This window comes from Leptinotarsa decemlineata, unplaced genomic scaffold, assembly GCF_025532065.1.
Source record: "Leptinotarsa decemlineata unplaced genomic scaffold, Ldec_3_MD MMD2_tig00000026_RagTag_RagTag, whole genome shotgun sequence".
In the NCBI taxonomy this organism is placed as follows: domain Eukaryota; kingdom Metazoa; phylum Arthropoda; class Insecta; order Coleoptera; family Chrysomelidae; genus Leptinotarsa; species Leptinotarsa decemlineata.
The window spans coordinates 7,144,731-7,168,342 of record NW_027412539.1 but is presented as its reverse complement, the minus strand read 5'-3'; the positions used below and the strand labels follow the sequence as shown (position 1 = coordinate 7,168,342).

At 36.3% G+C, this 23,612-nt stretch overlaps 1 protein-coding gene across 1 annotated transcript in view; it reads right to left on the bottom strand.

Annotated features, from left to right (window-relative positions):
* LOC111512102 (serine protease ndl) overlaps positions 1-23,612 on the bottom strand; it is a 138,973-nt gene that overhangs the window by 55,935 nt on the left and 59,426 nt on the right. Inside the window, exons 8-14 of the mRNA XM_023168198.2 lie at positions 22,817-23,092; positions 18,656-19,589; positions 14,540-14,709; positions 10,352-10,468; positions 5,490-5,718; positions 3,810-4,073; positions 1,749-1,937 (exon numbers count right to left, since the gene is read on the bottom strand). Coding sequence (XP_023023966.2) covers positions 1,749-1,937; positions 3,810-4,073; positions 5,490-5,718; positions 10,352-10,468; positions 14,540-14,709; positions 18,656-19,589; positions 22,817-23,092 — 2,179 coding nt within the window. The remainder of the gene's footprint in view (positions 1-1,748; positions 1,938-3,809; positions 4,074-5,489; positions 5,719-10,351; positions 10,469-14,539; positions 14,710-18,655; positions 19,590-22,816; positions 23,093-23,612) is intronic.

The following is a 23,612-nucleotide window of genomic DNA, read 5'->3' as shown; positions in this document are numbered from 1 at the left end:
CATTTATATTAGTATATATAGATTGCGTGACAACACTAATTTTTTTTAATCTGAAGTAGTAATGAGCACCAAACACATTCCTTTTCCTAGTGATACTCTTTTTGGTACATTTTCGATTGTAGAAAGCATCTGGAAGGTCTCTGTGAAGCGTACAACAGTAGTCAGTCATCTCCTGAATATGTTGATGAAATTGTTCACATTGCTTTCCACTGACATCTGAATTTTCTGGAAAGTAGTCGAGGTGGTAATGAACAAAATGATTTTTAACCTCATTAGGCAACCTAAGGCTTGAAATGCTTTTAACATTCTTTTGACTACTTGTTTGTAGTTAGGGTCTTCTTTATTGCCTAAAAATGTTTATATGGCCTCTTTGAAGGCAATACATCCTTCTCTTTGAGGATCCGTTTTGATTATGATGAATTGTGTATCAGCCATAAGCCGTCTGATATCTGATCCAACGAAAACACCTTCCTTCAACTTTGCCCCTGAGAGGCCTGGAAACTTTGATATTGAGTATTGCAAGGATTCACACGTCAATAGGTAAGACCTCGTTAGTCCTTAGCTCGCACAAGTTTCTCAACTTCTGAGAGTTGTCGTTCGTATGGGGGCGACAGCTGATTAACGGAAAAACAGATTTCAGATTTCCATCTCTTGGAACTGATTTGACAAATTCCTTCATCAATCCCAGCTTTATGTGTGACGGTGGATTTTATGAAGAGGCTCCAAAAATTTCAACCAGAACGTTCTTTTCACCAACGTTGAGCTCCCTAGGAGCTTAACGTTTCTGTGATTTGCTATCGGTCTCTACTATCCCACAGACTGAAAAAGCAGATTGTTGTCAGAGCAACATGCTCAAGATTTTTAAATCACCACATACTTGCCAAACGTGGTCTTTATATCCTAATCAATTTCAGATTCTTGTAGGTTTCCTTAAGGTGTATGGAATGACTGACAGGAATGGAGGCATAGAAATCGTTATTGTGAATCAGAACTGCTTCAAAGCTTCTTTTCGAAGCATTTATGAAAATACGCCACTGTGCTGGGTTATATTAGATCTTGAAGGTATACATCAAACATTCAATATTGGTACAATAAACCAACTCGTCCTTTTGGCCAAAGTAGGGCAGAGGGCACAGAAAGTAATGGTTATGGCCTGTATATATTTAAAGACTGTAATAAAAATAAAATTGTACCTATTTATTCATGAATTCAAGTTAGCCCAAAAAACTCTTTTTATTATTACCTATATATTTTTGCGTTTTGTAAAATAACCTGACGTTCTGGAATTTTTTGAGGTTTTTTTTCTTTTCAGAACACATAGAAATCAGTTGAAAATATCCAGTAAGCTTTTTTGTTGCAGACTTGTATAATTCGCATAGAAAATACAAGGGAAACTAAAGAAGAAATTTGGATTCAAACTTAAAACTTGAAAACATTTAGAGTTGAAAGTCTGGGCTTGATAAAATTCCATTTTCAGCAATTTTTATTTTCACTTTATTCATAGTCTGTTACGAATTCATCACCATTTTGTGCGGGTTTATTTAAAACAATTTTATGATTTCTTGACTTCCTGCTACGAAGAAATTCCTTTCAGTATAATAGTGATCCTTCTTGTCAAAAGAACAGTTGTAATCTATTGAAAGCATTGCAGTGTACAACGAACAACTATACTATTGTATCTAATTAAGAAACAATCCTATCAAAGCAATCTTAACAGTGATATAACTTAATTATCGTGGATAGCTCACCTGGGATTAAGAAATACACTTTTCACGTAGCGGTTAAAAATGATATCTTTCTCTGTTCGCAGGATTATGATATCGTTATCAGGAAATTTTTCGACTCCGACCACTCTCAAGGTTTGTTCGTGGGGGCCCTGAACTTGAAGTTGTGCTTTTCCTTTCCCCAAAAGAACAGACACGTAATGTCTTCGTAAACTGAAAAATTCCCAGATTTTTTTATGTTAAAGAATTATTGAACACAGTTGTCATTCATGCTGGAAAGTAATAAATTATACAGGGTGTTCTTAGTGTACATTGATATTGAATCTGAAAAGAAAAATAAGTAATTCATACTGTTTCACTTATTTGAAATATTTAACACACTTTCGTTAACAATTATCTTATTTTATTTCATTAGTTCGGACCTTCATCCCTGAAAGCATCTATAAAAAATTAAAAAGATTAGCTGAAAAAAATAACAATTATATTAAGCAAAATAAACTGAAATTACAATGAAATGAAATACAAGCAACAATCAAAAAATTGAACAGTTAACGCGAGATGAAAATAAAAATTACCAACAAGAAATGAAACATTGTCAACCACCTTTAAACAAATGTCGTATTTTGAATAGAAAACCCTCTTTTTTGGGGATTTTGTACTAATGTTTTACTAACGACTCCCCTAGCGCACTTTCCAAATGACTATTTTTTTGACAAATTACAGCCCATGCTACTCACTGATAATATAACTTTCTAAGGTTGAATTGATTTTCAATCACGATCGCGTAGTTCTTGAATATATTCATTAGAGATATACGAACGAATACTTTTTAATAATATCAGTCACGGAGTTCAGATAGAACATACATTATAAAAGAATATTCTGGGTCTGTAAAGTATCATTTCGCAGATATATTTGTCTTGAAATTGGATGCGGAAAACTGAGTTCCAAAAAACTCTTTTATTTTTTTCAAAAGTTTTGAAATCTGTTGTTTTGAAAAATTATTATTCACCTCTCCATTCAAACTAAACAAATTTTATACAAGATATTCTGATGCAAGCTGAATCGTTCAGTGAGACTTTCACAAAACTCGATACGCCTATCGAAATCATCTTCGTTCAATTCATGAACTGGTATAATCTTAAATGGATGAAATTTGTCTTATGATGGATCCTAAAAACAAATGTACGACTGATTTCTGATTCTCGAGATAACTTAGTAAGATATTGCGAATTTTCCATGAGTCCAACGTTCCCCTTAAACTGCGGTAGAAATAGCTTCATTGTTGACAACTCCTGAACGGTTATGCTTTTTATTTTTAACAGATTCAGTTTTCATAAATTTGTTTAGTAATTCCGAAACATATTTGTATCGTACATTTCTTCCTGGATGATTATCATTAAACATACGGACAACAGCTCTAGCACTATTTCCATTCTGGTAGTACAAACTATTTCAGTCCGTTCTCGAGACGCATAAACCATTGCTTCTCAAGAGTTCACAAAAACAGAAATAACAATTGTAACTTTACCTGGTAGGTAATTGTTATTGTAGAATGAGACAAATACAAAATGAAGGGAATATGGAATTCAAACTTAACTAGGCACAATAAGACATTTTTGAAGTATACTTTATAAAAACATCTATGAAACCTAGGTCTCAGATTGTACAGAAGTTCATTCAGTGTGGCTCGTTTTCAGCTCAAATAATTTTTATCTTACAAACTATGAGCTTCAGACCATAATGTATTCTACTTTGTTGAAATATGTTCATCATGGAAAATCTGATAATGCAAAACAATTGATCCAATTAAAAATAAAATACTGACATGCTCTGGTGGTGCGATGGGGAACGTTATATTGTTGAGGTGTTTTTTATTTTTCCAGAAAATCATTGTACCAAAAGTAATTCAAGGTGGCTCGTTTTAAATGGAATGCACTGTATAATTTCAGACTCCAATTCGATTCGAATGACTTTGGTTACAGTTTCTGTCTTGGAGGTTAGGTTTTCGATAAAATAGCTCTCGTGAACCAGACTATAAATAAGACGTGGACGGCCGGTAATAAACACTCGAAAATGACTCACTTAGCTATTTCCGTAGAACAGTTGACAGACGTGACAATCCACCGTCGATTGAGAATGGTCCCCATACATCTATATAAACCATCTGCATAAATCACCGCATTCCATGGCGACGTGTACAGCTCGACGTCGACCGTAACGTTATCGAGACGCACGCTGTGTATCGCTTTGTCTAATGAGACGTTCGAACACTTGACGTATATCCCGTGGCACTTGATGGCTCCGCTGCTTGGGACGACCCTATCCGGCTGTTTGAAGTTCTTCATTCTGGAGAAGGAAAATAAATTGATTGAAATTGGAACCTGCAGTTTGTGATAGTAATCAGCGGGTGACTCCTGTAGAGTAAGATCCCAGAGCCCCCAGACCTACGTCATTTGAGCAAAGCTGAAATTTTCAGGATTATTAGTACAATGTCTTGTTAAGAGGTATGCGTAACCGTTAGCTTGAAAGCGGAGCCAGTTCTCAGGTAGCGCGTAGTACAAACCTTACTTACCTACGTTAAAATAGAAACGCTACTATTCAGATATCTTATAAGACTGTTATTTAAAATTAAAATTCAATACTGCCAGACACATTCCGTGGGCCATCACTTCTGCCAGACGTCTTGAAGGATATGAAAAAACCTAAATATTATATATATTATCTAAGGTACTATTTTGAGACCGTTTGTATGTGGCCAGACCAATCTGAAGGGCCAATCATCCCCCCAGACGCCATGATACGTTACCTGTGAGTGTGAGCGTGAGGAAATTATTCATAGGCATGAATGCTCCAAACGTGTTCAGCGTGTTCTCTATTTAGTCTATGATCGTGCAGCTTCTGTATCGTTGAAACGCGAGCTACTGGCATAAACATTCAAAAATTATTGGAGTAATTATTGGAGTAAGAGATATAATGGCTACTTCATTGAACTGTGTTTTTTGTGATAAATCTGATGAAAATTTAATATTATTTTCTGAGGATACCTTAAAAAAGTGTCAAAAATTTTTAATAGCTGGAAAGTAACATGACCTAAAGTATAAAGATGTTGTTTTGCCTGTGGATTTATTTGAAGACGATAATTCTCACGTTTGGGTACTTACTGGCACCACAAACAATCAAGATATAAAATGATGGATGTAGCCGTTACTACGTGGTATTAAATCATAATGAAGAAAAGAGAAATGAAACTTTCTATGTTTTTTACCACTTTCATTTGTAACTAACGTTACTGCAGTTTCGTCCTATACGGACATTTTCAAACGTATACAATAAGCTTGATACCAAACAGTTGTTGGGCTACGACGTCTCGCAGGCCTTCTCACAGGTCACTGTCATTTGAATCATCATATGTAGAGACGACTCTGACTGTCGAAAGACAGTGTGTGTCGCCTCTATTTGGAAAATAATGAAACACCAGAGCACATACTTTGGGCCTGCCCCGCTGGGGGCCGAATCAGGTTTTTAGAGTTTAGCAGAGCCGTACTCTTACCAACTGACCTGAAAGACTACTCACCATACAAACTAATCGGTTTCGTTAAGAAGCTGGGTTTATTTGGTCTAGTATGAATAGATGTGAGCCACAATAGACTCTTGTGGGTTGCGGTGGAAGGTTGAATAAACCCACTCACTTTTGACCTAACCTGATCTAAGTATGTGAGAAATTTTTATGAAAAATAACTGAAATCCTGAAATCTACCTTACCTTACACTTAGTGGACCATCTTCAACTTCAATGCCGCCATAACCAAGGTACTCCTCTAATCCCAAAAAATTGCACACGTTCGTGGCGACAGCCGCATCACTGTGTGACGAGTTGGCGTTGCATAAGGGTTTCCATACGCCAAACCGATTGATTGTGATTATACCACTCATGGCCAACTCGGGACGTAAATCACTGTCGAGAATTAATGTTTTGCCATCGGTAAGGGCAGCTGAAACAAGAAGATGAGGAGATGAAGATTGTTCCGAGATATAACTCCTAGTTGAAGTGATAACGGCGGAGATTTACGAGGTGATTATGTCGTCGTGCGGGGAGTTATTATAGCTACCATTTGTATAGTATGAGTCGAAGAGTTACTGTGAGATACTAATGAAAATGGAGGTATTCAGGTATGGAGTCGTTTGGTCATTTTGAATGACAACAATGATAAAAAAATAATAATGAAAACAATGATAGTGACAGTGATGATAATAATGAAGACTTCATCCAGAACACTCTGTTAAGATGATTGTTTAGCTTATTGAACACTTAATAATGAATCTTTATTTTTCTTTTTGACTAGAAGTTCCTAAAATTGATGAAAAGAACCAACTCATACACATAAATTCTTCAAAACGATAATAACAGTTATTAACAAGAACAGCCTTGGGTTTTATTTTGAAGATTTGAAGATTATATCTGGCAGCAAATTATAGGCACGTGGAGCCATCTGATCGGGTGATTCGAAAGCTAATTTGGTTTTTGCAAATGGTACAAAAATATTGTTTTTTGTCTTGTATTGATATTATACTTACATTCATTCGGTACAAACTAACTCATTTCTATTTTTCTCATAATTTTTAGTCATGTAATGTAATTGAGGTTAAGTGGAAGAGCAATTGAATGATGACTTGTCATCATGTAAATTGAACTTCGCCTTTTATCTTCATATAATAAATGAATTGTTCCTGATTAATTTGCTTTAAATGTATTAGAAGATAATAAATACGATATTATTATTATTATTTGAAGAAAACTTTAAAAAATATGAGAGTAAGAATAATAATAACTTCTTACCTTATTCTTGATAATTAAAATAAACACAGGTACTGTCATTTTTTTTTACGACACAATTCGCAAATCTTCTTATTGAACTCGAGTTATCATTTTAAAACTATGGTACACTATTATTCATCATCAAATACTATTAGAAATCATAATATAGGAACATGAAGCGAGACTCCGTCTTCATGTGATACTTCGATTGGATTTCCAGTAAATGGAAGTCTGGATGTATCTGACCGGGGATTCCCCGCGATAGCAGCCTAACACCAAGTAATGTTGCCAGATTACATAAATACGAATGATCAGAAACGACGAAGATAGAAATTTTTCAAATGATAAATATTTTCATAATGTTTTTCATATGTTTTCATAATGGAAACAGTATGCTCTATTCATAAAAATAAAACTAGCATGTACATTCACGGAACAAATTGTCACAACACCAGACAGAACCATATGCTTTACCTACACATTCCAAAATTCACCTTGGCTCAGCATTATCTGATTCATGAAAGTATTAAAGTATATAATCACCTTCATACCATTCTAAAAAATAGCACGGATATCAAAAAGTTCCGAAGTACATTTGAAGATCTTTTAATCAAAAAAGTTTACTATTCGATCCATGAATTCTACCATGATAACCTGTGAATTCTACTTGATTTTTTAATGTTCACCTAAACTCATCTGTCGTCTTAATGTTTTATTTGTGAAATTGCTATGTTTGTGTTCTTTATATTTCATGACACTCATTGGATTTCTTTACAAGACTTTGTCATTAAGATACTAATCTTCCGACAATAAAGCATATATTGATTGATTGATTGAATATACTTATATAGAAACATATTCATGAATTTTTCATTCATATGCTTTTGTGCGACGATGAGTGGAATATTTTTAGGTTGAGAATTTTCTAATGGAATAATTATAACAAAATAAAATTTATTTTTGGCCTTGAATTGCAGGATATGTGTCAATGAAGGATAAGTGACTATTAAGGTAGGTTGAAGCACGCATTCCCATAAAAGGTAAACTTGTTATTCATTTTCACAGTATTTGTTTAATTTAATTCAGTATTAGTCTATGTGCATATAGGAGTATGCACTTGTAACAAAAACTATATATTTAATGATATTTATTGCAACAGATTCCACCATTTTTTATAATTCAATGATATTTATTCATCAAATTATCTGAAAGATCGATTCGTTTAAACCATTTTCAAATTAGAGTCTCAAATTATTGGACTCACATCTATCAAAAATCAACTATTCCCAGGCTAATACCACGAAGGGCGTTGGATTATATCCGACAAGTGTCAGTTGCAGTGCAACATAAAGTCGATGATTACAGATAATTGAAAATCGAATTCCTTTCAGAGTATCATTCCTCGAACTAGGCAGAAGCGAACGACAAACAACATGTTTGTCAATGCCCCATCTGCCCGTGAACGAGCTAACCAACCAACCGCATATCCAAAATTTTCCCAATTCCTCGTAGAAGGAAGAAAACTTTACAAATTATCTAAAAATTCGTTCATCAACTTTAAGTTGATAATAGACACTATTTTGCACTGACGAGTGGCCAAACAGCCCGAAACCAGTCTGCAAGTATATTCCAATCACTGGAAATCGATTAAGGCAGTTATATCGCCAACAGCATGTGCAGGAATAACTTCAGTGAAGAATTCTGCACTGACACCTGTATATAATCCAACACATCCAACAACATTGATTGATATATAAAGCAATAATCATTCACTTATACATTCATATTTGTCGAGTATGTCACTTTTCACAGCATATTTTAATGTGTATGTTATGTTATATTGTAATGTCTTTTTAAATCTGAAAGATGAGAAAAGTTTTTTATCCGGTTATATATTACATGTCTCTATATGACTATTTTCTATGTATGCTGTAAATTTATTGTGAAGCAATCAAATAAATCGATCTATTTATTTATTGCTAAAGAAAATAAAATAGCCACTACAGTTTGACAGCAGGAATAACTTCAGTGAAGAATGTATTTCATCAGCTCGGACTGATAATATAAATTGATTTGAAATCGCTGAAAAAAAATTAAAAAGATTAACTGAAAATGATAATTTAATTGAACGAAAAACTGAAATTACAAAAAAATAACATACAAGCAACCACTACTGCAATTGAACCACTGCAAGGTAAATCATCATCTTTTGTGAAAAATTCAAGGCATTTCGTTGAACTACTAGGGGAAATCGAAGTCAAAGAGCAGGACCAACTGATCAGTTTCGACGTGGAAATCCTCTACACCAAAGTTCCTGTCGAAGAAGCACTTCAAATCATATAGAAGAAGCTATCCGAAGATGGGGACCTAAAAGATAGACCAAACTTACCGATACAAGTTATCATGGAATTACTAGGATGCTGTGTACGAAACTGCTACTTACAACTGAAGAACGAATTCTTTACGCAAGACGAGGGACTGCCAATGGGATCACCACTTTCACCGGTTATAGCCAATATATATATATATATATATATATATATATATATATATATATATATATATATATATATATATATATATATATACATATATATATATATATATATATATATATATATATATATATATATATATATACATACATATATATATATATATATATATATATATATATATATATATATATATATATATATATATATATATATATATAAATGCAGAACTAGACACTTCACTGAAGCACATCAACAACGTAAGTCCTTCCATCACTTTCACAATGGAGAAGGGAGTTCACAACGAATTGCCTTTCTTAGACGTATTGGTAAATAGGACCGACACTAAATGGGAAACATCTGAATATCGAAAACCCACTCACACAGGACAGTATCTGAACCAAATATCCAACCACCAGCAATCGAGTAAGAGAGGAATCATCAAGACTCTACTAGACCGTGCTTTCGGACTCTGTAATACAAAGGAAGGTCTAGAAAAGGAACTAGGCATCATCAAAAATGACCTTCAAAGGAATGGTTACTCCAAAATGATGGTAGAACAGGCTTTAGCTAGAAGACATCAAGAGTTCCACAAGGAAGAGAAGCTGCCACAACCAGTAGTTGTACTTCCCTACATCAGAGGATCATCGGAAAGGATAAGAAGGATTGGGTCCAAGTATAACATCAGGAACTGCTTCAGATCTGGGAACACTATCCGCAGCAGCCTCACAAAAACCAGGTCACCAAACGCGGACTGCGTTTCCAAGAATTGCATTTACCGGATACCTTGCGAGTGCGGAGAATCATACATCGGTGAAACTAAGAGGCCATTGAAAGTTCGCATTGCTGAGCCGAAGAACCACACACAGCGAGGAGAAACCAGCAAATTCAGAAAAGCAGAGCATGTTTGGACTCATCAACATAACATCAAGTGGGCTCAGGCTGAAATCATCCACAAAGAGGAATACTGGTCAAGGAGAAAATTCAAAAAAGCCGCGTATATGTTGTTCAACAACGTATTCAGTCAAGCATACGTAACATATGGAAACCTCTAATCAAGCGAAAAACGACCAATTCCCGCCAAACGTTCATCTCCCTCTTAAACCAATGAAGCGGATAGAGGGTAGAGTATTCCCACTCATTTTGTAAAAAATTGATTCATGTAAATTGATAACTGTAAAAATTTTGTGTATCCACTAAGAATAATTATATTTTCAGTCATTTCACTGTGCTAAAATGAGGCTTTCAGTAATGACATAAAATTGACTGAGATTACGTATCAATCACACTAAAATACTATTTGATTGTACTCACCACAATCCCACTCGTCCTCGTTTTTTGAACAGTCGGCCACTCCATCACAACGTTTCGACAAGGGAATACATTGTCCACTCCGGCGGCAATGATAATCAGAGTCGTTTTTACACTGCACTGCAAATAACGATCAACGGAAAAATTATTGTTTTAATGAAAACTAAATTAATCGTTTTCAGTTTATCGCTAAACTGATTACTTCAAACAGTTAAAATATTGAAATATAGAAATGAATTCTGAACGTATGAGAGGTGTACTTTTCGGGGAGTGTCATTTATACAAAATAGTTTGAATTTTGCGAACTCATAACTTCAGATGTTCGTATGTCTTTTACAAGCTTTTATATTTGAATTAGTTGGGAAGGTCACAGCAGGTTGTAACTGTGATCAAGTGTGATCAAGTGAAGAGAGTCGATTATGTTTCGGTACTAAAACTTGGTCAATGAACTATGAAAAATAAGCATCAGTGCTTTCGGGATTCACCAAATCTATAATGTAAACAGAAAAGTGTGGAACATGACGCTTATGCAGCTTATCTCTTTGGAGTAAATGTCGAAATCCTGCAAAAACCTCCCTGAGATAACTAGTAGAGAGAAAATAAGAAACCTTGATACAGGTGTCTGATACTCAAATACTGGCTTCCCACTTCGCGAGAAAGAGAAAGCAAGTTCCTTAATAATCTATTGTTTAATATATAAAGCAATAATCATTCACTTATATATTCATATTTGTGGAGTATGTCACTTTTCACAACATATTTTAACATATTTCTAGAGGGAGATTAGGGATTCGTTCAGCCACTTCACTTGCTTTGCCATTATTTCTGTCCTCATTTTGTAGTGTTTCGAATCTGATAGCTAAAGCCAATATCTGATTGTGTTTTTGAGCGAGGTTAATCTCTTTGAGAATCTAGAACTGGCCAAATAAATTGAATAAATTGAAGACATGGAAAACCAGAGGGCATGGTATAAGCTATTACTAGATCATGCAAGTAGTATTATACTAAAGATAGCTTCTTCTCGCAGTTATTATGAAAGAATCTAGAGCTTGGTTAAATCTTGTAGCATCACTTGGCTATTGTATGACGACTCTTTCAGACTTGACATAGAATTTCGACTTGGTGCACCACTGTCTGTTCAACACTTTTGTAAATGTGGTGCATTCGTGGATGAATCAGGTACTCATGGGTTGAGTTACCGTTTTAGCTCTGGTCGTTTATCTCGCCATTGTGCAATAAATGATCTAACCAATAGGGTTTTAACTTCAGCAAAAATTCCTGCGATTTTAGAACCCATAGGTACAAGTCGAGACGACGGAAAACGGCCGGATGGTATGACACTTGTTCCATGGAAAAACGGTAAATCTGTTGATTAGGACTTTACTTGTGTGGATATATTAGCAACTTGCCATCTTCTTGCTATTTCTGCGAAATCCGGTCCTGCTGCCTCTTTAAAAGAAATTTCGAAACTAAGGAAATATCAGAATTAGGAAAATGATTTTATCTTTCGTCCAATAGCTGTTGAAACTATTGATGTATTTGGTTCTGAAATATTTTCTTTTATCAATGAAATTGGAAATAAGGTAACTAATGAAACCCACGAATCAAGAGCCACATCTTTTCTCATTGAAAAAATCAGTATAACCATCCAAAAAGAAAATGCGCCTTTGTTTTTTGGTACTCTTTCCTGAAAATCATCTTTATGAAGAAAAGTAATAACAAACCACATTATGGAATTAAAACAAAAGCAAATGGAAAAAATACTTCCTCTTAGCAAAAATCTGTAATGTCCAGTAATAAATTCTTCAGTCAAAACCCTTGGGCTGAATGGGTTGGAAAATATTGGCAACACCTGTTTTATGATACAGCGTAATCCAATGTTTATCAAGCACGAGATGGTTATTGGAGAATTATGAGGAAACTCAAAGAATCCGCATATATTCTGTTAGCAAAGTGTATTTCAAATAGCTCTGTGAGAGTTGTTTGTACCTGGTTGCCATTGCTAAGACGATTGGTTGAGAACAGAAATATGAACCTAAACTGAATTCTCGGAAAACATCCTATATATGCATTCATGTGAATCATCCAAACGTATGACATCTGTAAGATTTATTCTTTTACGTCTATCCAAGAAAATATACCTGTTTGCATCCAAGATTATTGTAACAAGTGATTTTTTTGGCAGCAGTGCATGGTCGGAATAGATTAGATCTGTCTGAAAAATACCTCATATGTTGCACACTCTTCATTCATAGGACAACTGAACGAACTGAAGCTTTACATAGGAGATCCCAGCCGCAGAAAATAAAAGAGGAGAGAGATTTTTATGATTCATGCGAATGTTAGTCAGGCTTTGGGTCATAGGAGGAAGGCAATTTATCAATAACGAAATTGTAATGGAGAAATTCATACAAATATAGAAAGGGCAAACATTTTAGTTCACCTCTCTGTATCTGTAGAGCAGGGAGGATGAGTTAGGCCACATCACTTAGTCCACATGTGACCCATTGTACATCCTCCCGAGGAGTTGTCCTCCTAGGTCATCGTCCAACCTGTCCTTTCAGGAAAGTGGACACACACTCTCTTAGTGATGATAACTCTGGACGTTCGTATAGGACATGCCTGACAGTTTCATCTTCCTGTTCACACATCCTGAACAGAGGTGTGTCCACTATCCTCATATTATGGAGGTGTTTCCTTAGTTGACAGTGGCCCGTCAGAAATCCTACTATTAAGCGTAGATTTTTCCTGGTCATCGCCAGTTATTTCTTCGGCGCCAGCTTCCCAGGGTCGCCCAAGGTGATCCTGGCAAGATTGCATACTTTGATTCCATCCCATCTCTTTAGGGATTGAGCATGTGTGTGACGTTTGTCAATTTCTCAATTGTCATTCACCTCGTTCACCAGCGACCCACAAATATCAATCCGCAAATTTTTTCCTGATACAAAGATATTCTGATCACGTCATTAGCTTCGTCATTGTGTTTCATTAGGTTCGTTCCAACCTTGAGTCACAAACAGATTTCCAACTGTTTGTAAATCGTTGGCAACGCGCATGTCTGGTAAATATTGGTTTCTGATTAATTTGAAATTTCTGATTGGAACAGCTGATAGTTCAACTGAAGTTTGGCATGGAATTTCAACATAACCTTCAAAAATAATTTGGGAAAGAAAGTTTTTGGCTTTCTACTACTCCATCTTAATACAAAAAAAAGGGATGAGGAAATCTTCCAAAGAAAGGAAGGAAGTAATCAATTTGAATGTGTAGATCATGGATGTGTAGATCATGCAAAGAAGTAACTTTCAGACACAAACTGAAAGAATGTCCTCCTGAAACAGCTACTTTCATATAAACATTGAATTACACGAAAGAAAAAAAATTCTTTCGAAACAAATACTTCTATATGAACACTGAATTATACAGAAGATTCTTTTCTCTATTCAGTTTGTATTACAAACATTCCACAACGAAGGTCACTCCCAAAAATATAACCCCTTCAATTCTTTAAAAATAAATCTAATCAAGTGTATTTCTGGAGAATAAAAGAAGGTTGCAGTATTTTATATCTCTATTCTATTTACTTATCAACATGGAACTGGGAGGTCACCGCAATAATTAATTTGTGCAATTAAAGATGTTCATATTATAGGTTCACTTAAAGAATTCCCAATTTTTCCTGCGCCAGCAAATACATAATTTATTTTATAACAATTTTTGCAGGTTATGTTGTTTGTAAGTTGCATGAACATAAAACAGAAACAGTTATACGGAATACGCATGCGTCAGATTGATGGTTAGAAGATAATCCTCAAACCATTCTGATAGATTTCGAACAGGTTTGAATCTTGGATGGAACAGAAAACTGATAGTTTACTAATGGTTGGAAACTCACGTTGGAACGCAATCACATTACTGCGCAGAATCCTGACTGTCAGAAACTGTTTCTGACGCTGGTTGGAGCGAACCTATTGAAAACCGTTTACGAGCCTTTTTTATAACCAAATCAAAGTTTTTGAAATGGAATCAAAACCTAAATTTTTCTGCCATTTCCGATTTTTCTCTGAACAACTCCACCTCTACCAATGAAAAAACCCATAAATAAATGTGCCCTCAGTAGCTCGTTCCGAACTAACTGAACACATCGGGAAAATCTCTGGAAATATATCAAAAGAAAAAGGACCGACGACTTACCGCAATTCAGTTCGTCGGATAAATCGAAGCAATCCGTTATGCCGTCGCAAATGGCCGTCGGATTACTGTTCCTCACATAGTCGGCACAGGAACAGTTAGCTTCGTCTGTTCCGTCTTCACAATCGACTTGTTTGTTGCATCTTCTGGTGGTTGGTATGAGCTGGAGCATCCTGAAACATTCATTAGTGATTCTGAAAAATATTAAGGAAAACATGCCCTTTCCTATATTCAAATGCTGTAGAAAATATGACATGAATAATTGTAATTATAGCTTATGAGTGATGAGTTGATGGATGATTTAGAGTCATTGGATTGATTGTATTCAGTTCAATATTGCTTTCGCAGATCGGAATCTCTGAGTGATCATAACTACATCGTATTCGAAATATCAGAAGAAAAAGGCAGATATAATAGGGAATTGGGTAGTACAGGCTGGCAGGAAAAAAAACTAGACCAGGATGAATTTGCTCGAATACTGGAAGAAATTACGCACGGCGAAAGCACCACAACTGTCCAAGGATTCTCTCAAGTTCTCCAGGAAATATCAGACAAAGCAATGCCAAGAAAGAAACCCATAAAATGTAAACAATCAGTGTATTGGTGGTCGGGAGAAATTGCAAATCTACGAAAGATGTGCATGACGAAAAGAAGAGCATACTCCAGAAATGGTAGAAGAGACAGGACACAAGGAAACGTAGTATGGGAAGAATACAAACTAGCAAAAAAAAAACTAAAAATTGCTATAAAAAAGACCAAAAGAAATTGTTGGAGAACTCTATGTGATGAAGTTGATGGTGACATCTGGGGAAACGGATACAAAATAGTCATGAATAAGTGACTTCCTTCCCAGCCACAAAGAAGTCAATTTCAAAAGTCTCGATACAATCGATGCAGATCTGGAATTCACAACGAAAGAACTGCGCGAAGCATGTGACAAACTCAAAAGCAATAAAGCCCCAGGACCTGGAGAAATTTTGCCTCAAATTATAAAACATGTAAGCAAAGTGAGATCCGACTATGTCCTAGCAGTATATAATAGGTTGGCAGCCAGAAAATGCTTTCCAAATACATGGAAACGTGCAAGATTAGTCCTGAATTTCACTAGTTCGGACTTCCATTGTCTACTATATAAGATGATTTGAAATCCCTGAAACAACTAAAAAAGAAGAATTGAAAATGAATAGCTGAAAATAAGAATTATATTAACCAAAATAAACCTGAAATGAAATAATAGTGAAATAAAATACAAGTGAAAATAGAACAATTGAATAAATAAAAATGAAGAAATTAAAAAAGAAAATAAAAAAAAAGTGTAGAGATTCCAAGTCACGTTAGTTCACGACGTTTCGATTGTTACTATCTACAATCGTCTTCGGGTGATGACTGGACTGATTCCTCCGAGAGATGACTATTTATAGGTCGTTCGAGTACTTTCACTTATCCCCGCTTTCCATTTTCCGCTTCACTGGTTTCGTGGGAGATGATCGTTTTGGCGGGAGTTGGCCATTTTTAGCTTGATGCTGGAAGTCCGAACTAGTGAAATTCATCATGAAACATTGTCAATCACCTTCAAACAAAGATTAGTCCTGCTGCAGAGAGAAACCGCTAGAAGACCCATCATTCAGACCTATATGACATCTTGACGTAGAAGGTAAACTTTACGAACACCTCATACTCACTCGTTTGAATGAAAAACTGCAAAGAATGGGAGGACTTCCAAACATGCAATTGGAATTCAGAAAAGATCGACAGACGGTGGATCGTAGAAGACCACAAAATTGTCAGAGAAGCTTCAAATTATGCATACGCGCACAGACGACTTTGTGTGATGGTAACAATAGATGTTAAGAATACATTCAATAACGCATCATGGCAACTTATCCTAGAGGCATTGATCAGGAGGAAAATAGACAACAAACTAGTCAATCTCATTGCGTCATATTTGTCAGAAAGGAAAATTATACTAGAAGCAGGAGGTAAAACGCGTGAGGTGCAAATAAATAGCCGGGTTTCGCAGGGATCAGTATTGGGCCCAATCCTGTGGAACGTCCTGTATGACGATCTCCTACGGATTGAACTGCCGGAAGGAACCACACTTATAGGATTTGCTGACGATTTAGCTCTGGTAATTACGGCAAAAAACGAAAACATAATGATGAACATAGCAAACACAGAAATACGAAGAGTAACAAATTGGATGCGGGAGAACCTGCTGGAAATAGCCCCTCAAAAAACTGAGGCCGTGCTACTGACAACCAAAAGGAAAATATCCCTCATCTACTTTGATGTCGTAAACGTGTCGATAACAACGAGTAGGGCTGTAAAGTATTCAGGAATATGGGTAGACACAAAACTTACTTTTTCCAAAGATGGTGTTACTGTTATAACAGGGTTTCCCCTGATAGAATTGCTAGTAAGAGAAAGACCGAAGACTTACAATGGTACATCGAAAGAGTTCGCCAGAGAAAAGCTGTTGACGAGATGGCAAACCAACTGGGGAAATGCAGTATACGGACGCTGGACAAACCACCTTATTCCGGATATCGGGTGTGGTTGAACAGAAGATATGGCGAAACAGACTATTTCCTGACACAGGCTCTCTCAGGGCCTGGATGTTTTAGGAAATATCTATTCGAACGGCGGAAAAAAGATTCAGACAAGTGCCCATACTGTAGAAACGTGGACGATGTAAAACATACTCTTTTCTCATGCATCAGATGGGAAGAAAATCGACTGGAATATCAGAGAAATACTGAAACTACCTTTGACGAAACAAACATGATGGCGTCACTGATCTCAGGCAAAACAGGATGGAGATTAACTTATAAAACCATAAAAGACATAATAGACCAACTATGTTAGACAAAAATCAGTTGACAGGGGCGAAAGAAGGAGGGGTTTTACCGGGGTATACAGGAATTGCACACTCTGGCCTGGGAGTCCCCGGACTGTCGTGGAAGGGAAAAACTTCCCGCGGCGCTATGCAGGTTTCCCCTCCAAGCCAAATGCCAGCTATCCCTGAAGCAATGTCTAACGACGGTACTAGGGAATAGCACAGGAAGCGGCTAAAAAAAAAAGGATCGAATAATACTGACTCAGTCATGTATTATATTTATATTGGTTGTTTTGAAAGTTTTGTCCGTAAGTGGCTCATCAGTGTCCAACCACTGTCATGATGGTTTGGCCGGGTTGAAGAAAGTTACAGTGAATCATGCTAGCCGCTGACCATCATATAGTAATCATGGTCTTTTTTGGAGGGTTTTTGTCTTTGGGAAGTACCTGGGTGGCTCATCAGTGTCCAACCATTGTCATGATGGTTTGGCCGGGTTGGAGAAATTTATAGTGAATCATGCTAGCCGCTGACCACCATATAGTAATCATGGTCTATTTTGTGGTGAGTTTTTGTCTTTGGGAAGTACCTGGCTGACTCATCGGTGTCCAAACACTGTCCTGAACGTCTTCTTTTGTCGTAGGGGATCCACTTTTTATCACACGTGACAATCTGACCCAAAAAATAATCTTTTTGGTTGGCTGAATACCTGTTCATTTTTCGGCCTGTTTCGGTAACGCTTTGGTTCAATTTGAATTCGTAGAAAAAATTGACTAAAAATCGCTCAACGATAGAAGTAAGCTGAAGAGAGGTAAAAAATCAGAATTTGAAAAAAACAAAAATTAATTGGCGCTCCTGGGCAACTTCATTGATTCCAGTGGCGCATTTGCTTTTTCAGCTGCAGGAAAACCCGGATAAACCAGAAGGTTTTTCCGGATTTTTCTGGTACCAAACATTTTCAAACAGAATACACATTACAAATATGTTATATCTGAATAGTTTCCACAAAGCGAACTCTGTTTTCAGAAACACAGACAAAACACCGAAACCTTTTGATCTTTCCGTCTGCCGACGGAACATTTCGTTATTGACAAAAACAGTCACTGGCGACACAGTCTTCAAAATGTTTCTTATTTTGAAAACTTGAGTTTTTGTTCTTTCGAAATCAACACAGTTACTGTTTTGTCCGTTTGGTGGAAATCCGCCTTAACACTTACAATTCAAAGTTGTTTGAATTTAAACTTATGATTTTTTTTTTATTTCAGAGGTACAAATATATTACTCACTTCTCACATCTGGAGTATTTTTCCACAGAAAACTTTGAATTTTTGATATCCTGGTTATTGTCAAACTCTTTCACATTGGACGTATTCGTTTGTACAGTAGTAGTAGTGATCCATTCAGTTGTAATATCGAATTTCTCAGTTATGGAATCCACTTTCCCACTTGTTGATACAGGTTTTTCAGTTGTAAATTCAATTTTTTCAGTTGAGGCAACGTTTTTGGTTGTGAAAACAATTTTTTCAGTTGTGGAATCAACTTTTTCAGTTGTTGAATTAACTTTATCTAATTCTATTCGTATCGTAGTATGATCAAATACTTCAACTGTTTCAGTTGTGTGATTCAAATTTTCAGTTATGGGCTCATATTTTGATGTTGTGGATGGGATCGGATCAGTGGTTGATTTTTGTTGATCGATACGTTTGTTCCAGAAACCGAACAGTTTTTTAGCAGCAGCACTTCCTTTTTTAATGTCAGAATGTAAACGATTCGTCAAAGACCCAATTCGTTTTTTCGAAACCTGCTTATCGTCCTTCGAAACATTTTTCTCTTTAGTTGCTTCATCGGTAACATCAATTTGTTTCTTTTCAGGAACTTCCCACAAACTTGTTGAATTTTGCGGTTCGGATGTAGTATGTTCCTGTGAATTATTTTCTTCAGATTTGAGGTTCATTCCAAGGATTGGAGTATCTTCTGGTGAAACCAATCCGGGCTGTTGACCATTAGTTTTCTTTGCAATTAATGTCGTGTGATGAGTTTTTCCTCTAGCATGCTTGAAAATATTTTGGAAGGTGTGTTTACAATTGGTTTCATCGTCTCCAAACAAACAATCCACTATTTTGTCACAATGGCGCTTCTTCGGTAAACATCTATTGGTGAATTTGCATGTATATCCTGGGCAGTGTTGAAGTGGAATTACCAAATGGGGTTTGAAGTCACCTGGAAAAAGTCAAGCGAATTCAAATATATGTCGTTCAAGAATGAAGAAATATATCTATGATTATGAAAACTAAAAAATTAGAATAAATTTAGGAAAAATAATAAAACAAATTATTGTTGTCATTCAGTTCTCTTTGATATATCCAATGCAAGAGAATAATAGAATATAGAGATAAATATTCACTGAAACCAACAAAATATCGTATCAGTGCAAGGATGATGTCTGAAAAATGATTCCTCGCAAAACACATAATACTGAGGAAACAGCGAATGGAACAAAAAGAAATTGGAAGATTAACTAGTAAAGTCACCACTTTTCAAAAGACACAACACAAACCTAAGGCACTATAAGCGGAGCTCCATACATGTGAATAATACTCCAAAAAAGGTCTGATTTGAGCTTTGAAAATTATCAAAAGTTGCTGAAGTTTTTACACTTTTCTGGTTCGGAACAGTGTTTCAAGCTTTTGAGAAGCAGCCTTTGCAATTCCAGCAACATGATATTGCCAAGACATATTATTATGCCTTGACACACATATGCCATAACACACTACTCAGTTTATTAATAGCGGTCTTTTGTTCCATCCATGGCCAGCAGATCATAGATGCATATATTTTCATAGGTGTAGAGCCAATATATATGTCTGGTTTAAATCCCCATGCCTTTCCGTAGGTGCATCTGGCCAGGATCAGTTCTATCTCCACCTATCTTTTGACTCTTTCTAGGTGTTGGTTCTAGGCCAACATAGAATCACTTTTCACTTCAAATTTTTTGAAGTACTAGATCCTTTGTTTTAGCCCTCTTAGTGAATGATACTATGGCTGATTTCGTTGGGCTTATGTTCAGCCTTTCTTCATCGGTTCCTTCAGTTATAATATTCAGCGACTACCGTATGCGTACCTTCACTATCGGTCCGATTATTTTGAATATTTTCATTAATTTTGATATTCAGTTCAGCTTCATTTCATTTTTTCTTCCATAGACTCCGAACTGGTTATCGCCATTTTAGATAATGAAAGTTCAAACTTCACTAAAAAACAACTTTCAAACATATACGATCATTGGTTAGGAATCAAATATCAGTAAAAGTAACTTTACTTTACTGACTATTTGGACTGTTAGTGTTTGAAATGAACAAATCTATTGGATAACTGTCAGATCAAAGATCACGTACCGAGCAATTGCTTGGTGATCGGAAGATTTACTGCAAACGACTCTGGTGATTAGAGACAAGCTTGGGCTTTCAGTATCACACCGTCAGCGACCATGGAAATTCTTCTAGAGTCACCTTCTCTCCACATCTTCTTGGAGAGGAAGGCTGGATCTCATTCAGTTCGATTCCCGAGTAGAGAGGATTGGAACCCCCTGGAGGGGAAACCATTGACTGAAGATGGATCAAAAATACATTCATGTTCTGCTCAGTTACCGCATTCCAATTCAAAATATACGCTATTGATTTATGTGTGAGGAAATTGGCAGAATCCTATCTCATAGGTCAATAAAAGCGGCCCTGGTTGTCATAGAGTAACGTCTGAGTTGGTAGTGAAACACCAAAAAAATTTATCGAGAGAAAGGCTCAACAAAATGTCCCTTGTCTCGATTTATCGTGACATCGGTGGGTGATGAAAGCGGACGGGAATCTGTTTCTGGCATAGCTTTAGGCTTTGCCAAACGGATACTGAGCAACTGGGCTGCAAGAAGAGTTTCAGACTCTATTCCCTAAGGGAATAGTCAGTTCTGGTTCCACAAAGAGGGTTGTGACTCACATAATGTGGGTAAAGTAAAAACATTTTTCAACAAAGCTTTTACCAAATCATGTATTGAAATTTGGAATGGGGGTTCAGTTGCGTTGCTAAGTAGGTTTCTTCAGTGGACTTTTATCCATATGAATATTCGAAATGTGACACTCATTTCATTAGTAGAAAAATCCTCTATTTAAAAGTCAAAACTACTCTGCCGTTCGATCAGATGAAACTGGAAGATGTTCAAGAACTTTGAATTCCAGAGTAGCAGAACTATAAATGGGTGGATAGACCGTTTTATATAACTTTCAAGCTGAATATCTCATGGATTGTATCACAAAATTGTTTATATAACTAAAAAAAAAATATAAAAATGAGTAGGCTACAATTCAATAAAGATGGGAACCGTTATTATTCTGGATTCAGTCAAAACTGCCGGATGATGATGAATTAGTGGTATCGTGTGTTATATTACATCAACACTTTTAAAAAACCTGGACCAGAAAATACGTAACGTTCAAATGAAGAAATAATCAAACCACATAAAATGAATTTTGGTGAACAATATGTGGAATATTTTTTGTTACATTTTTCAACAGCAACAGACAACAGGACAAACAAAAATGATCCTATTCAGTTTCAGTCTCATATTCCTAAATAATGCAAAGCACTGAAAAAACTGTGCAAACTTTTCGGCAAATAGATCAATTTTATGAGATCGGGGTATGATGCATATTTTCGCATATGTTGGACATACCGCTGCTGGCATGTTTACCACCGATGCAACGTGTTATATTAGTCTCCTACGATATTGGTGAGACCCTATGTTGCATATTGCTCCGTGGGGTATGGAATCCATTGCCGATTCCATTGAAACTATTTATTTTCCACCTCCAGGGTGATACTAGTGAATAACCTCCACGTAGTCGTTCTTGGCCAGCAGAGTAAGACGATATTCGTAATGGAGTTTTTGCTTCAAATGAAGTGAATATTGTCCAAGAAAATGAAAAGCGAATGAAATAGCAAGGTTTGATCTTCGATTTCCTTTGACTGTATCTAGACCTCTCTTTCAAATGGTTCTTCTGATTGTAGGAGTTTTTGGTTGAATGGTGCTGTGCTTCCTTTCAGAACTCATCTTACCGGCATACCTTAAAATGGTAGGAATTTCATCCAGACAACTGGATCGCTACGTCTTCTCTTGGCACAAGATTCCAGACCCAATGATAGCCTACCCCACAGTCAGGCGAAGTAGCCATTGATTATTGTTGTTGGTTCGCACTTCCGAATGCGTCGAAGCTTCGGATTCAGGCTTAACCTTCTATTCACTGTCAAGTTCGAAAACATTTCAGTTCCTATTACATCAACGTATTTTACTATTCACAATTTTCTGAAGAAATGAAGAAGAATTCTACTGGAATACTTCGCGGGACTTGCATATGGATTTTACATTTTCTGTTGAGAAGAATGACAATATAAGTACCCACCCATATTTTCCGCAATCCATCCGACATATCTCGCCACTTTAGTGTAAACTCCTGGCTCGTTCGGTCTGGCGCAACCCTCTCCATGGCTGACGAGCCCCGCTAGATACCACTGGCTCGGATTGTTGGGGTTTCGGCACATCAGCGGACCGCCGCTGTCGCCTTGGCACGCGTCTTTACCGCCCTCTGACAAGCCGGCGCATAACTCATCGTCGGTGATGTCTTCGGGACGCGTGCAATGCTTCAGGATCGGAACTTCGACTTCTCTCATGTGGTCGGCTAAACAAACAGAAAATCAGGGTCGACTGGGAAAATGAGGTGTCATATAACTTGAAAGGTACATTGAAGGTAAATGGAGGTATGAAACTCGTGCTCGTGCTTTTTTTGACTCCATAACAACGCTTCATTAAATTTTCTGATTGATTCGGCCGTTACTTGATGAAGATCCATAATAATTTCAGAAACTACACCTAAACGATTTGATCTCCACAAACTTTATTTGAAAAAATATCACAATATGTTTCGCTAGCACAGTAGCGTATACTACAAGTAACTGTAATTGAGACTACCTCCAAAAATTTACCTAAACCTCTACCTGAAGGTACCTGTTCAATTATGATCACCTGAAGCATATTACCTCATATCTACATCAGTAATAATTTTTTCTCGGTTTTGAAGAAAACAAGTTCAATAATGGTGATCTATTCAAATCTAGTTGGTCATTCATTAGAATGTTTGAATTGTTAAGTTTAATAATTTCCATTGCTTCCAAATGATTCAGTTTCAAGCCTTTATTTTC